We start from the raw sequence: 14,966 nt of genomic DNA, 5'->3' as shown, positions 1-14,966 counted from the left end.
AGTCCCCTTTATGTTCCCTTCCCTGTGTTCCATGGGGTTACTTACTGCAGTTGAAACTTCTAGCACTGTTACACACATTCCTGGAATTATGGGACCCAGGTGATATTTATGCCATGGTCCCAGAGGCCAATCCTTAGTTCCCATGGGAAAAGTGTGGATAGAAATCATGCCTGAGGTATGGCAGCCACTGGTCCTGAGGCTGCAGGATGCTGAGGATGTTGCCCTTTGCCCAGTGGGATGGATATTGGCCCATAGCTTCTGACGGGTTCAGGTAACTGGCCGCAAGACCCTTAAAGCAAGATAGCATCAGCAGTGGCTATTGTAGTAATTTGAGTTCTAGGGGTTGGGGAAAGCTCAAAGTAGGTTCCTTCTTTGGAACAGGATAGTTAACTTTATTTTTCAGCACTGGGGATTGAACCCAGGGACAGTTTGCCGCTGAGCTGCATCCCCACGCTCTTCACCCCATCCCTTTATTATTTTTATATTGAGACAGGGTCTTGCTAAGTTGCTAGGCTGGCCTTGAACTTGGGATCCTACTGCTGAGTAGCTGGGATTTCAGGTGTGCACCATCACATTCAGCCCCAGAGAAGTTTACTTTAGACCAGGGAGCTCTCCAAATTGGATTTAAAGCTTATAAGGATGGTGGAATTCTCCTGCAGTCAGGACTGCTGGTCTGATGCTGTGATCTGGTTGCTGACACTTTCCTGAAACCCCATAGTGTTCGTTCCCTGCACCCGGGTGGGAGTTGGTATTGAAATTGCAAATAGCTTTGTTTTATTTTTCCTCTAGTTGGTCTTCTCGCTCTCTCCGCTGTTAAGGGTTTCCGTCAGTTTTATGCTAATTTCCAGAGTTCTCCCTCACTCTCCTGGAAATAGTTTTTCCTTTATAATTTACCAGTTTGAAGTGAAAGTTGTATATAAGATCATTTTGTTCCTCGTCTATTTGCCCTTTTCCTACTTGGCAAACTTTGACTTTCTGTTTAAGGATCTTTCTGTAACCCTTGTCTACTTTTAGCCCAGGGTCACCACCTTGCTGGGTAAAAGCCCTTAGGGACAATTGTGCCACTGGCCTTTTCTCCCTGCACCTGTTCAATATAGATGACACATTTCTTCCTGTAAACCTGGACCACTTTGCCAATTTGCTGACCTTTCCAGTGTCCTCACACAACCCCAAATTCATCACCCTTTCTGTTGGGTACTTTTGTCTTGGCTCTGTGGAAAGAGGGGAAGACATGATCCTCTCGTGGGTGAGAGAAGGAGTTTAAGAATGCCTTTCATGGCTTTTGCTTCTGTCAGAAGTCACAAAGGGATTGAACTTCATGTTGGCCACTGCAATGCAGCAAAAGGGAAGAGATCCACCTGCCCTCCATGTGCTAAGCCAAAGTACAAACCCTCCTTCTCCTCCATCTGCCATATATTGTGTCTCTTTCACGCATGGAAGCACCCATGTTCTTGGACCTGTTCCTTAAAGCAAAAAGAGGAAAAACCCACATGCTTTCTTCATTCACTTTTGCTAAAAATATTGAGCCCTTCCTGTGTACTGAGTGCTGATCCAGCCCTGAGGTAAGCAGTGCACAGGGGGCACCGGGGCCACCTCTGGAGTGTGCACTCTAGACTGAGGGGCAGGCCATGAGCAAATAAAGGAATGAGCTAGAAAAATAACTGTATGGAAATTTACTCTCTAGAGAAGTGGCGTTAAGCTGTGATCACCTGAGTGGGGCGCTTCTGTAGGCAGAGTGCACCGGGAATACCTCCCCAAGGAGGTGACAGTGCGTCAGTGAGATGCAACAGCTGGGGGACATGGTGCCAGAGCATGTGCCTGATGTGTTTAAGGCACAGAGAGAAGGCTGCGCGGGGGGAGGGGGAGGTCTGCACTGGCCAGGGGCCAGGGGCCAGATCCATGAGGCCTCCTCTCCTGGGTGAGTGTAGGACAGGTGTAGCACTTGAAGGCTTTTAAGCAAGGAGGTGATGTGGAAATGTCCCCCTGACCTAGTTAAAAGGCCCACAGTTTCACACAGTGGCTTTGTTCTGAGAGTCTCATAGTGAACGCAAGAAGGTGGCTGGAGCGTGTGTGAGGTGGCCTCAGGAGAGGCTGCTGGATGCCTTTCTGGGTGACCTGCCTTCTTTATCACCAGGAAATCAACGAAGCTTGTTGTCACCTGTCTGCTCTCAGCCGCCATCTGTGTTAGAGGAGGAAATTCACACCTCCCCGAGGCTCTACGTCACTCATGACCATTTTTCTTTTTCAGAAAAATAAATCTGAAAAACCCAGTGCTGCAGCAGGTGCTGGAGAGGAGGAATGAGGTCCTGTGTGTCCTGATACAGAAGATCGTGACGACACAGAAGTGTGTGATATCTGAGCACGTTCAGATCGAGGAGAAGTGCGGTGGCATGGTGGGGATCCAGACCAAGACGGTGCAGGTGTGTAAGGCCAGGGGCTGAAGAGACCGAGGCCTGGGCAGCCGGTTTGGTCCTAGCCATGGAGACCATGGTCAGGGGCCTCTTTGGGTAGAGACTTCGTTAGTAAGTTGACAGAAATACAACTCAAGTGAACGAGAGTTTCTTGGCCTGTGTAGTTGCCATATTTGTGGCGATCCAGCTTCAGTCACTGCTGGATCCAGGACTTGAGGTTATTGTGCACTTTTGTGCCACAGTCGGTTAGCCACTGACTTGGGAATATGTGTTAAACATCATGATGCTGACAAGGATTAGATCCGTATCCATGTCAGCCCTATTCCCATTCCTACTAAGTTCCATGGATCTTGTCTTAGCACCCCTTGTAGAAGAGGATGCACACAGTGGGGAGGCAGAAAGGAGTCAGGGAGTGTCAGAGTATGTGCTCTTGCCTACAGGTGTCAGCAATGGAGGATGGGAATGTCACCAAGGACACCAACGTTGTGCTGGAGATCCCAGCTGCCACCACCATTGCATATGGAATCATTGAACTGTATGTGGAGCTGGATGGCCGCTTTGGTGAGTGCTGCCTCCGAAGGATGCTGTGTGTCCACCCCCACTCCCCACCCCCCTATGTTCCTTTGGGGTACATTCTTGTAGAGGATCCCCTTCTGCTTTGGGCATCAATAGCGAGAGAGGGAAGAGATAGCAGAGGAGTTTGGGAGTGTCCCATATCTGGGTCCTGGTGAAGTGGGCAGCACTGTGTGGGGGCTTGGTGAGGGAGGCCCAGAGCAGTGCCACCTCTTCCGCCAAATGTCAGCATGGGGCCAGGTCCCACCAGCAGGGCAGAGGGATAGGAACGTTGGCTCCGCAGGCAGACGGGGTGTTGACCTGACACCATGACCTCTGGTGAGGTCTCTGGCCGGCTGTGCATCCCACTGAGATGCAGCTTACCCAACCCTATAAAGGGAAAGGGTTCTCTCTTGGGCTTCGGTGAAGATTAAATTCTAGTGTGCCTGGGTCACCTGTTAACTTCCACCTTGGCTGTTAATATCATCCTCATTGTTTCCGTTCCACCTTCCCTGCCCCAGTATAAAGCCAGAAAGACTAAACTTGACCTTCCTCTGCTGATCATAAGTGTGTCATTGTTATTGACTAAACTTGACCTTCCTCTGCTGATCACAAGTGTGTCATTGTTATTGTTCAAAGAAAATAAGGTTTTAGTTTTAGTAATGTCTGCTTATCTTAGATGCTCATGGTCCTTCCCTTTTGGTCCCAAGGAGAGCTCATGTTGTAACCTCTTACAGCTTCTTGGGGACATGAATAAGCAAATGGTTAACACATTGTTAACTTTTTTTAGGTCTGGTGATGATGTTAGGGGTACGTTTGTAAAAACTTTTTAAATTATCCTGAAATTTCACAGATGCAATGGTAAAATGTCTGTGATTTGCTTCCAGAATGACATGAGGGGAGCACAGGGTGGGAGCCTGTGTGGCAGGTGGAGGGGACAAGAGTGGCCAGGAGTGACAGTGCTCATGTGGTGTTTATCTTTCTGTGTCTGACTTACTAACTCGGCATAATGTCCTTCAGGCTCATCTACCCTGCCTCACATGACAGGACTTCATTCTTTCTAATGGCTGAGCAGTATTCCATTACGTAGTTGTACCACATTTTCTTCACCCATTCTTCTGTTACTGGGCATTGAAGTTGATTCCAGGTGTTGGCTAACAAAGCACCATTATTCACTGTTGTTACCATTCTGTGTGTTCGATTTCCAGAACTTATCTGTAACTAAACTGGACACCCTTCCACCACTCTCTTTCCATTTCTTCTACCTCCAAGCCCTTAACAACCACTGTTCTATTCTCTGCTGCAGTGAGTTTGATTATTTTAGATTCTACATATGAGTGTGATCATACAGTGTTTGTCTTTATATCTGGTATATAATGCTCTCCAGATTCATCCATGTTGTCATAAATGACAGGATTTTATTTTCTCTTATGGCTGAATACTATTCTACTGTGTAATCTATACCACATGTTCTTTACCCATTTAATTCATCAATAGACATATTATTTCCATACCTTGATGATTATGAACAATGAGCCATTTTTGTAAGGCCTTTTGAAATTTTGGCTCATGCTAGAAGATGTCCATAAGCATGCTGGGGACTTAGGTACACAAGCACCTTCCTGGTGCCTGCCGATCCAGTGTTTGCAGCACTTTGGGGAGTCCTGTTGCTCCTAGGGGAGCTTCTTTCTTCTTGGACTCTGTGTGTGTGTGTGTGTGTGTGTGCAGCCGTGTCTGGTCTGGCTCTTGTTTACATTTCAGTTTCAAGCTTTGTCTCTTTGCTGGCTTCCACTGTCTTTTAAAATAAACTCCTCTTTGTACTGCTGGGAAGAGGTACCCTGGGGACACCTCAGGCCCTTCCTTTGGCTCCTTTCCCACACCTGGCCTGGGCGGGAGCTCCAGGGACCTTTTCCCTCTGCCTTTGGTGATCCTACTGATGTGATGTTCTGGTAATTCACTGCCTGACTGGGAACAGGTTCTGCTTCTCTCTCTCTCTCTCTCTCTCTGTCTCTACCCCCCCAACCCATGTTTCTGTCACCCTTGCCACAGAATGTTCTGACTCAGCCTTATCAACCTGAGGGCCCTTAAGAAGTGTCTCTCACCTCTCTTCCTCTGGTGAGATGACATTGGGCTGGGACTCTGCTTGTCCTTTAAGACAGTGAGAAGTCTGACTCCTGTCCCAGCCACACCACCTGCACTGCCACTGTTTCCTAACTGGCTTCTCTGAATCTAGCTCCATCTGTTCCATCCTAGCAGTACCACTAATGGGATTATTTTAACATAAAAATCGGATCACTTCACTCACCTGCTCAAACACCTCTGTGGCTCCCTGTGTCCCACACATGAAGTTGGCCACAGCCTGTGTTCCCAGCTTTCGCTCTCATCACCAGCACCACCTGTCTAGTGATGTCCCCCAGTGTAAGTCCACCATCTAGTGATGTCCCCCAGTGTTAGTCCACCGTCTAATGATGTCCCCCAGTGTTAATCCACCGTCTAGTGATATCCCCCAGTGTTAGTCCACATCCTGGAACCCACTCCCCAGCCTGTGCTGGCTGCCCCTCCCATCTGGGGCCTGGGGCATGCCTCCACTCCTTGCCCACCGAGCTCCTTCTGAGCCGATCTGTGGATGTTTAGGCATGGCTTCACCTAGGAGGCTTTTCCTGGTTCTTTTTCACTGTGATGGGGCTTAACATACAAGACCCCGAAATATCTTGAAAGAGTCTGAAGAAATGTCAGAAGCAAGAACGTCACTGTGGCCTCGGTGCCCATCTCCTGGGAAGCCCCAGATAAAGCGAGGAAGGATCTCTCCTGGAGCAGGGAGAGGCAGCCACCCAGAAAGAGGGTCCGAAGCTGCCCTCGGCTTCCTTGTCCTGTCCTGCTTCTCCATGACTCTCCCTCTGCATCACAGGAACACAAAACCACTCAGGTGTAACTTTCTTTGGGTTCTTCATCTCCTCATGGAGGCTCTGTGTCATGTAAAATTCATAGCAAGTGAATTCATGGCTTGACTCTTGTTGATCTGTCTTTTTCTTATATAACCTAAGATGTTTGTGAGGTTCTTAGCCACGAACCTAAGATGTTTGTTTCCAGGCCCAGCCACATGTTCACACCATGGCCTCTAAGCACCCCAATTACAAAATAGAAGCATAGAGGGAACCCAGATTCTTGAGTGCGTGCACTGATTTTGCTTAGCAAAAACATAACACAATACCTGCTATTTTTACCCACAGCTTAGATGCTTTAGCTGAGTTCTCAATATGGAAGTGTTTCTGGAAACAGTTCTTTTATTATTAAAGCAAACCTTCCTATTACAGAAATTTCACTTATGTTCCAAAGTAGAGCTAATAACCAGGACAATTCATGTTTTTCCCCAAAACTTTACCACCTCCCTGCTTTTCCACTGGATTGATTTGAAGCAAATTGGAGACATTTTACTGTTTCATCTATAAATATTCCAGTACCTTTAAGCAATAAGTCTTTTAAAAAAAGACTTGTATAGATTCATATAGAACATGTCCTTTTATGTCAGTAGTTTCTTTTTTCATGCCAGAGATCCTTCCCTTCATTAATAAAGAGAAGTTGGGACTCCTTTAAGACATAGCCATATAATTACTCATGCACCTAAATGTACTCATAATAATTCTTTAATATTATGAGTATTCGAATTTCTCCAGTTGTTTCATACATGGTGGCTTGCATTTGTTCAGAGGTTGTTCAAATCAAGATAAGGAAGCATTCCTGTGGAAGCTTGCCTCCTGCCTTTTGGAGACTCCACTCTGGAAGGCTTTGTGAGGAACAGCCATTGCTCCTGTGTTTGAAGGGAGTGCTGAGTTTTGGGTCTAGCAGCATAAGGTGTATAAGGTGGGTTTTGTGGGGAAGGTGGATGTGTTTTCTGCCCCAGCCTGAGTTGGGTCAAGGCAGATCTAAGATGTGCTACAGCTGGGCTGACCCGCTCTCTGGCTTGTCCTTTTCTCCTGCACTGTAGAGTTTTGCCTCCTCCAAGGGAAGCACGGTGGCTTCGAGCATGAGAGGAGAATTGACTCCATCTACCTGGACCCCATGGCTTTTCGAGAGTTTGCATTCGCGGACATGCCAGATGCTGGGCATGGGAAGTCTTCCCAGGATGGGCCGTTAAGTGTTTTAAAACAAGGTATTCATGGTCGGGTGGGTATTGCCTTGTGGCTAGTTGATGGCTAAGCAAATCCTGTACCCCGGGGTATAGGATGTGGCCTTGTAATGTGTCCTTGAGGATCAGTGACTCCTCACTGACTCACAAAAAATCTTTAAAAAGGGAGCAGCTTTGCCTCTGAATCCTCTGAACCCCACTTGGTTAGGTCTTAGGGAAGGCCAGATGTTGGGCGCCATGTATTGAAGAAATTATGGGAAGAATGACCCTCGGTGGGTAGGGGTAGGAGGAGATTGAGGACTGGAGAAGTCGGGGGCCTGGCATTTTTCTTTCATTGTAACGATGGAAGACTGCTGACTACTAAGAACAGCTAGAAAAACCCAGGTTTTTCATCTGTTTCATTATATTTCAGGCTTCATCGCCAAGACAAGCAGCACTTTGTCAGCACCGCACAGTGCTGTCTCAGAGGCTCTTTCTCTTCATGGCCAGAGCTACATGATGCCAGTGGGAAAGGGGCAGGACTTGGGAGGTGCCTGCAGCAGTTCCTTTTTCTCTTCACCATGTTGTGTTTTAAAAAGCTGGTTTCTTTTTTGTTGCAGTAGAAGGAGGAGATGGGCAAGGAAAAGGAGAAACAAGTGGTTAGGTAAGAGCTGTGGCAAAAGCAAGGAATGGCTCAGAATATACTCTGACTTGATAGATAAGAAGAGAGACTCAACAGGCTTTGCTGTGTCCTGTTGATTCTGCCACAGAATGTCAGTGTTGGAAGAATGCCATTATGGGCCAAATCCTGTAGGTCTTTCCCGTCTAGGTAGGTGATGAGTGGGAGTTTTGACTATTAGAGAATGTTGTGGGTTAGCAGCACAGCAGCAGCTGCACTGCATGGAAGTGAAAGGCAGTCCAGGGCTGGGCTTCCCCTGCTTCCTTTTCCCCAAGCCCACCTTTGAGTTGGCCATTCTAGTCAGCTGGGGGGCAGTGGGCAGCGGTGCATGTTGGGCAGGAGTGGGGTAGGGGCCCGCCTGGTCTTTGTGTCTCAGATCCTAATGAGGACAATCAGTGTTTCTCTTCAGGCTGGGGCTGGCAAAGGCCTAATTGTATTCACAGGAAGGTTTTTGAATGTCAGTTACTAGTTCTGTGTCTGTGGAGCTGCTACCATTTTTTGCTGGAATTTATCAACAGAGGTGTTGCATTTATGTATTAGTATCAGCCCTATGCATGAATGCATTGTTTTATGAAATCTTTTTTTTTCCTTAAAAATCTCTGTTGGGCTTAATTTATTAGAAGCTTTTGACAACCTTAAAGAGGATTATAAGGGGAAGGGCTCCCAAGCATCCTGCAGAGGATGTGAGTAACTCATCTTCAGTACACAGGGAGGAGGAAAGGAGGGAGACCATGGCATAGCTGTTTGCTGTGAACATAGGGTGCCAGCCTCTTTGAAAATCATGCATTAAATATGAAAGGATACAAAATATGCAATGTAAAGAAAGGACATAAAAAGAATGTATTTTAGAAATTGTATGGCTCTGAAGTATTGTAAAAGCACTGACTTATGTTTAGTCTTTCAGCCTTGAGAATTGGTGCTACAGAAATCATGCTAACGGGAAGTCTGACTTCCAGAAAATAATTGATTAGACTTAAGCTGACGCCTGAAATACAAAACTGGGCCTCCTTTCTTTCTTTTCTTTCCCTCTCTCCCTTCCTGTTAAGAGTTTGCTTAGTGATTGAAAGACATGGAGTGGTGTTTAACTCAGTGTTCTTTATTTCTGAGTTCCATGACTGACTGCAGCTGGAAATGGCTATGGAAGAATGGGTACCAATTAGCAGTAAGCAGCAGGCCTCGCCATGCTGTGCGGAGCTGTGCACAGCAGTCTGACTCCGGGTCTGCTCTGTTTTCACAGCATCTCTGCTCCTGGCGAGGAACTTCCGCCCCTTTGTGGAACTGCCAGAGCAGCAACAGAAAGCTTTGCACAGCCTCCTCCTGGTGGTCTTGTTTGATGAGGAACTCCTTATGGTCCTGGAGCAAGTGGTGAGACTGGACATCTCAAGGCAGGGTTTTATCTGTCTGTTCTGGAAATGTGCATGGGCTAGACTTGTTAGGCATTCTATCTTGAGATAGAATGAAATTGTGGTACGTTTCCCCACCTCCTTTTCAGCCTCCTAAACCTTATCTATTTGCTTTCTTAGTTTTATTAATAAGTCTTGAATATTTTAAAGGCAGACAGGCAGCTGATACCAGGCAGAGAGGGATGTATGATTTTTTTAGGGCTGCCATGACAACTGACCAAATTTAGGGCTTAAAAAAAACAGAAATTTATTCTTTTACAGTCTGGAGGCCACAAGTCAGAAATCAAGGGGTTGGGAGGGTCCCCTGGAAGGTCCAGGGGAGAATCCTTCCTTGTTTCCTATAGCTTCTGGTGGCTCCTAGCATTTTTTGGTTGGTGACCACATTGTTTCAGTTTGTGAATGAGCACCTTCACCATGAGTTGAGCACCTTCAGCATAAGCTGTCCACCCTTCAAATGCCTAGACCTTTTGCACTTAAAAAGGTTGAAGCTAGGCTGGGGATGTGGTTCAATGGTGGAGTGTTTGCCTGGCACGTGTGCCCCGGACTTGATTCCCCAGCACAACACATACACACACACACACACACACACACAGAGCTGTGGCTTTAGAAATCTTTTTATTGTAGTGTCATTTTTATTTTTTTGTCTTTTTTTTTTCTCTTTCTGCAGGGAGTTGGAATTAACTGACTGAATGCTTTATGGTTCCAGCAAAGCATTCATGGTATTTTTCCTTCTTGAAATTAGATTGTGCTGAAAGAGTTTAGTTACCAATGAAATTTCTCAACCTCCCCGCAGGCACACCTTTGCATTCTGGAGGGTGCAGAGCTTAGCCCTGGGGAGAACACAAATGTTTTTAAAAGCCTGTTGCTTTTTACTTCTTAAAATAGCTTCTTTCAAGAGGAAAATGTCAGGCTGGCCCCCTGTGGACAGAGGATCAGCTGCCTTCAGATGCTGGAGAAGCCAGCCTGTGTAGGGGCAGCTCCTGCATAACTGAGTCTGGACTTGGAGGCTGAGGGTGGAGAATGAGCTGGGTGGTCAGAATTGGTTTGCCTTACAGGGCCACCCTACCCCTGCCAGCTGCTGGGGCTGGCTGGAAACATACCAGGCTGAGAGGGCTACCTTTTTCAGAGTTTGAATTACCAGAGGGAATGGTGCTTTTATGTTTCTCTTATCTGTTTTGTTTGTAATGACTTGTTTTTGGTCTCTGCTCTGAATCAACAAATCCTGTCCTGATCTAGAAGTTTTTACCCAATAGTTCTCACATGTCTCCTGTAAAAGGATAGTAAATGGGTAAGGTTCAGCTTACTCCCTCTTTGAGGAATAACACTATGGATGGGTAACTTCAAAATGTGGAAAGGGCTCAGCACCTTGCTTTACTGGGGAGAAGGTAGAGGGCATGCAGCATGTGCGTGAACCCCTGTGAGGGCACCCTCGCTCGGCCATGGCTTCACAGCATCCTCTTTTCTTCTACCCTTGCCCTGCAGTGTGATGACATGGCTGGTGGTGTCTGCTCCCTGCAGGCAGCACAGGCAATGGCGGAGCTGAAGCCCCTTCAGCAGCAGGACCTCACAGCCTTCCTGCGGCTGGTGGGGTGCAGGATACAGGGCGAGCGTCCTGGCCCTGAGGATAAGGTCAGCAATCAGAAGCTCTTTGCCACAGCCTACTTCTTGGTCAGTGCACTGGCAGGTATGGAAATGGACAAAACAAAGTAAGAGAAATGGCTGCTTTGAAACTGTGTTGCTTACTGTACATGCTTCAGGGCACATGGAATGGTGACTGGAAGGTTTGGTACAGACAGATCCCTCTTCTCCAGTACAGGGCGGGTAGGAAGTGGAAGGTGGGTAGAGAGGCTTGGCCAGCATGAGGCTGGCCTTTCTGTCCACCTGGAGCCTCTTCTACTCTTGGAAGGCTTCTCTTCCCTCCCTGAGCCAGGACTTTCCTCGGACTCTGGAAATCATCTTCCATAATACCACCTGTGACAGGAACCAGAGTGGGAGTGCTGTGGTGCAGACACTTTCATTTGGCACCTGCTCCTCCCCTTTCCCTTGGCAAACTTAATTGCTGCTCCATGACAGTTCCAGGCTGCAGAAATTCTGTGTCCCTGTGCACCAGGCTAGGGGCAGGGCTTGTTGGGAGTAGTAGCCCCTGCCTGCCCCACCTCTTTGCCTCTGCCATCAAATCTCACCAGGCCAGGAGCCTGCGGTCACCCTTTGTGAAGAAGCTGGGTTTTCAGTTCCCTCTTTGGCAAGACAGGACTAACCAGCACTACTGATTTTAGTTCAAGAGCTGCTAGTTAGAGCACTGATGCATTCAGGGTTCCTCCCCAACACTGCACAAAAATGGAGGCCCAGGAATCTTAAGTTTACAAAAGCAATTATCAGAGAGGATGTCTCCCAGCTCTATATGCTGATGAATGTATGCTCTATGTCTTATTGAGAGTATGGATAAAAGTTTTAATTGGTTGACTAAGACAGGACAAGACAGAGAGCCCTGTGGATCTCCACTAGAGACTTTAGTTCAATATTAACACTATTGTATTAGAATCTTTGATTACAGACATTCTATCAGGACCTGATCCACAGGCCAGAGTTCTTCAGCTTGTGAGAGGCCTTTTCATCACATACCCTGTTACTTCTTGAAACATCTATTTATAGGCTGCCAAATATGTAGCAGGTGTATTTATAGTGATGTCAAATATGTAGCACATGGCTGACAGGGAGAATGTACCAGTTCCCCTTTTTTTCCTGATCCTAGACCTTCTCTGCAGCATGAGATACTTGCTGTTTTTGAGCTGGAAGCTCAGAGACAGTGAAATCTTTCAGTGCAGCCAGTTTCTAAACCAGTGCTTCCCTGCTGCCCTTTTCCATCTCTCTGGACTGGGATCTCACTTCCTGGCCTGTCACAGCAGAGGGCAGGCTAGTTTAAAGCTCTTTTGCAAACCCCGGGTCCTTCTGAGTTGACCTTCTTTTCTAGACAACACAGTCTTCTAAGAATAGGGATGCTGCTGGAGCAGAAAATGGGCTCCTCTTTGAGTCCTAAAACCTATTTTTGCTTTTTAGTACCCTTAGCTTTTATCAGTACTTCAGTCCCACAATCTGACCTTTCTCCTGGAAAGCTTCCTCCATACGTGTGACCATAAGCAAGTCACATGCTCTGGACTCTTCAGACCTCATTTGTAAAACTGAATTGGTACATGAAAGAGCAGTCAACATAATTCACTCAAGTTCAAGACACACTGGGGGAGCTTATATTACATTTTAGGCACCCCCAGGTGTGGAGGAAGGGGAACATATCTAGTACAGGACATCATAGTTGAGTGGCAGCAGAAAGCTCTATAATGCAGGTGCTGTTCTCTCATTCTGTGCCCTGGCACCTAATCCATATTATTCTGAGTAATATGGTACAAAAATGTTTCCAAGAATAAGGGGTGAAGATAATGATTACATGGTGCTCAGGCACCACCTGGAAATTAAAGGAAACATGGTCAGATGACATGGCTATGACAGGGGCTCAGCTGCTGTGATCTTTCTACTACGCTGTATGTGTGTTCCATCTTCATCTTCTTGGTTTGGAGCAAGAGATTCCATGAGAATGTGGGGGAAGTTGTCCATTTAGAACCATCCATTCAATCAACAATGACAGAGTATCACTCACCCCTGCATGGCTGGTGGGAAAGTACACCAGTACCACCCAGGGACTGGCTGTTTCCATGAATGAATTTTTGACAGTGACTTTTTTTTTTTTTCCTTCCTCCTTTAGAAATGCCAGATAATGCTGTATCTCTACTGGGCACTTGCTGGAACCTGAAGATTATTCCTGCACTGTGCTACTTGGTAAGGAACTTCCCAGATTGGATCTTAGGATGGATGGGAATGGGGAACTAAAGTTGGGGTAGACTCCTAGCAACTGATAAACACATATAGCTCTCAGGCTAGTTTAAGCAGGTACTGTCAGTAAACTCAATTTTATATATAATGTACATGCCCATCTCATGGGAAAACATTGCCCCTGCCATTTCTTAAACTGGTATGTCATTTGGTCATAGAAACTGTCATCATTTTAATTGTAGGTAATGATTAGCAAAATAGCAGCTGTGTTCTTTTGCAGCAACTGTGAGCTCTGCACTTACCAAGTTAGCTTTCCCCAAGAATTCAGACTAATTAATTACATTCAGGAAGTATATACAAAAGAAAATCCTGTGACTAATTCTTCCCCCAACAAACTCATACTTCATAGTCCCCTTCCTTGTGCATTAGTTCCAGATTTTTATCTTTGTGTTGCCCCCATGTACTAGGAGAGGCTGGTAGAGCACACTTAAGAGTTGCACAATGAATGGCATTCTGTTTAACATTGTTTGCCCTTTGAAGGTTGCTCAACAAAGACATACACAAAAAGTCTTTTTTTTGAAAGAGACCTTCCTATGTCTTCACACAATCTCTCTATAGCTAGGCCTCTGCCTTCTGAAGGAGTATCTTAAAGGGATTAAGAATAGGGTACATGGGCTGAGGTTGTGGCTCAATGGTAGAGTGCTTGCCTAGCATGCATGAGGCACTAGGTTTGATCCTCAGCACCACATAAATGTAAAATAAAGATATTGTGTCCACCTAAAACTTATATATGTGTGTGTGTGTGTGTGTATATACACACACACATACATATATATATATATATTTTAAAGAATAGGGTACAAAGTCTACCTGCATCTGCCTTTTTTCTGTCTGATGGGTTTTGGAAGAACATTATCAGGTACATTAACACATTTGCCAAAAGTTAGAATCAGTAGAGAATGTTAACTTTGCCCCTTTGGTCAGTTATAGTCTTTTTTATTCCCCAAAGTGCCTATGGGTAAAAGGGGTTGGCAGGTGGTTAGAGAAGGCAGCTGGATGCTGCTCAGCAGTCCCTGGCAAGCACAGTGTAGCTCATGCTGAAATTACTGAGATGTGGTACTCATGCTTAAAAGAGCAGGACTAATCCCCTCTCTAAAGTTCAATCCATAGTTTACCATCTGGGCCAAACAGTTTTATTAACCAGTGGTTACACTGTGCTGCAAGCTCTGTTTGGTGAATTTACAAAGGTGTAGATTCATGAGGCTGATTTTGATGATCAACACAACAAGTGTTTGTACATTTCAATGCATGTCATTCAGTTACCTGGATAAGCTGCATATTACTTTTCATTACTGAAAATGTTGCTCTGAACATTTCTGGAATTTCTTTTGGATTTCCTTCAGAAACAGTTAAAAATTTATGCATACTTTATAGACCTGCTTCATTACAAAAAAATTTATCCTCTTTAAAAAAAAAAAAGCATTACAGGCATAGATCAAGACCCTAAGAGTGGCATAGATCAAGACCCTAAAAGCAAGTTAAATATTTCAAATGTTTTGGGAATTAGAGCGATTTCCAAAGTAGCCTCTGAAGAACTTACGTTACTTCAATATTCTGTGTTGGTGTTCTAGGCAGCGTAAATGATCTCTGCTTTCACAGGCAGCTTAGAGTTTAGAAAGAGGAAAGGGCAAACAGTTCCTATCAAGGAGCTGTTTCATGTAGTAAATTTGGGGAGACAATGGAGTAACTTAATAGTGGTGGGAATGTGTGGTGGGCCTAAGGAGGGGATTAGGAAAGAGGCCTTGGAGATGGCTTTGCAGCTGACAATAGAGGGATGCAAAGGGAAGGGTGATGTGAAAATTTGGAGAGAAAGTCTTACCAGTTTAAGAAATAGCAGGGGCAATGTTTCTTGAGGTAGGAAGCATAGTTGAACAAATGATGGTACCTACCTCTGAGAACGCCTGCAAATACATAAGAAATTGACATTTTCA

At 45.8% G+C, this 14,966-nt stretch overlaps 1 protein-coding gene across 2 annotated transcripts in view; it reads left to right on the top strand.

Annotated features, from left to right (window-relative positions):
- Positions 1 to 14,966, top strand: part of Gsdme (gasdermin E) — a 73,114-nt gene that overhangs the window by 51,630 nt on the left and 6,518 nt on the right. The window contains exons 4-9 of one of the 2 annotated variants that reach the window (XM_046463502.2): positions 2,249 to 2,420; positions 2,852 to 2,972; positions 6,949 to 7,113; positions 8,985 to 9,112; positions 10,669 to 10,834; positions 12,908 to 12,981. In XM_046463502.2, the coding sequence (XP_046319458.1) occupies positions 2,249 to 2,420; positions 2,852 to 2,972; positions 6,949 to 7,113; positions 8,985 to 9,112; positions 10,669 to 10,834; positions 12,908 to 12,981 (826 nt within the window). Of the gene's footprint in view, positions 1 to 2,248; positions 2,421 to 2,851; positions 2,973 to 6,948; positions 7,114 to 8,984; positions 9,113 to 10,632; positions 10,835 to 12,907; positions 12,982 to 14,966 lie in introns of both variants that reach the window. The other variant, XM_046463501.2, reaches the window with a different exon arrangement.

The sequence above is a fragment of the Marmota monax genome, unplaced genomic scaffold (genome assembly GCF_021218885.2).
Source record: "Marmota monax isolate L192 unplaced genomic scaffold, Marmota_monax_Labrador192_F-V1.1 WCK01_AAM20220418_F8-fsc00057, whole genome shotgun sequence".
In the NCBI taxonomy this organism is placed as follows: Eukaryota; Metazoa; Chordata; class Mammalia; order Rodentia; family Sciuridae; genus Marmota; species Marmota monax.
The sequence above is the reverse complement of the archived record's forward strand: the minus strand, read 5'-3'. Positions and strand labels throughout refer to the sequence as shown.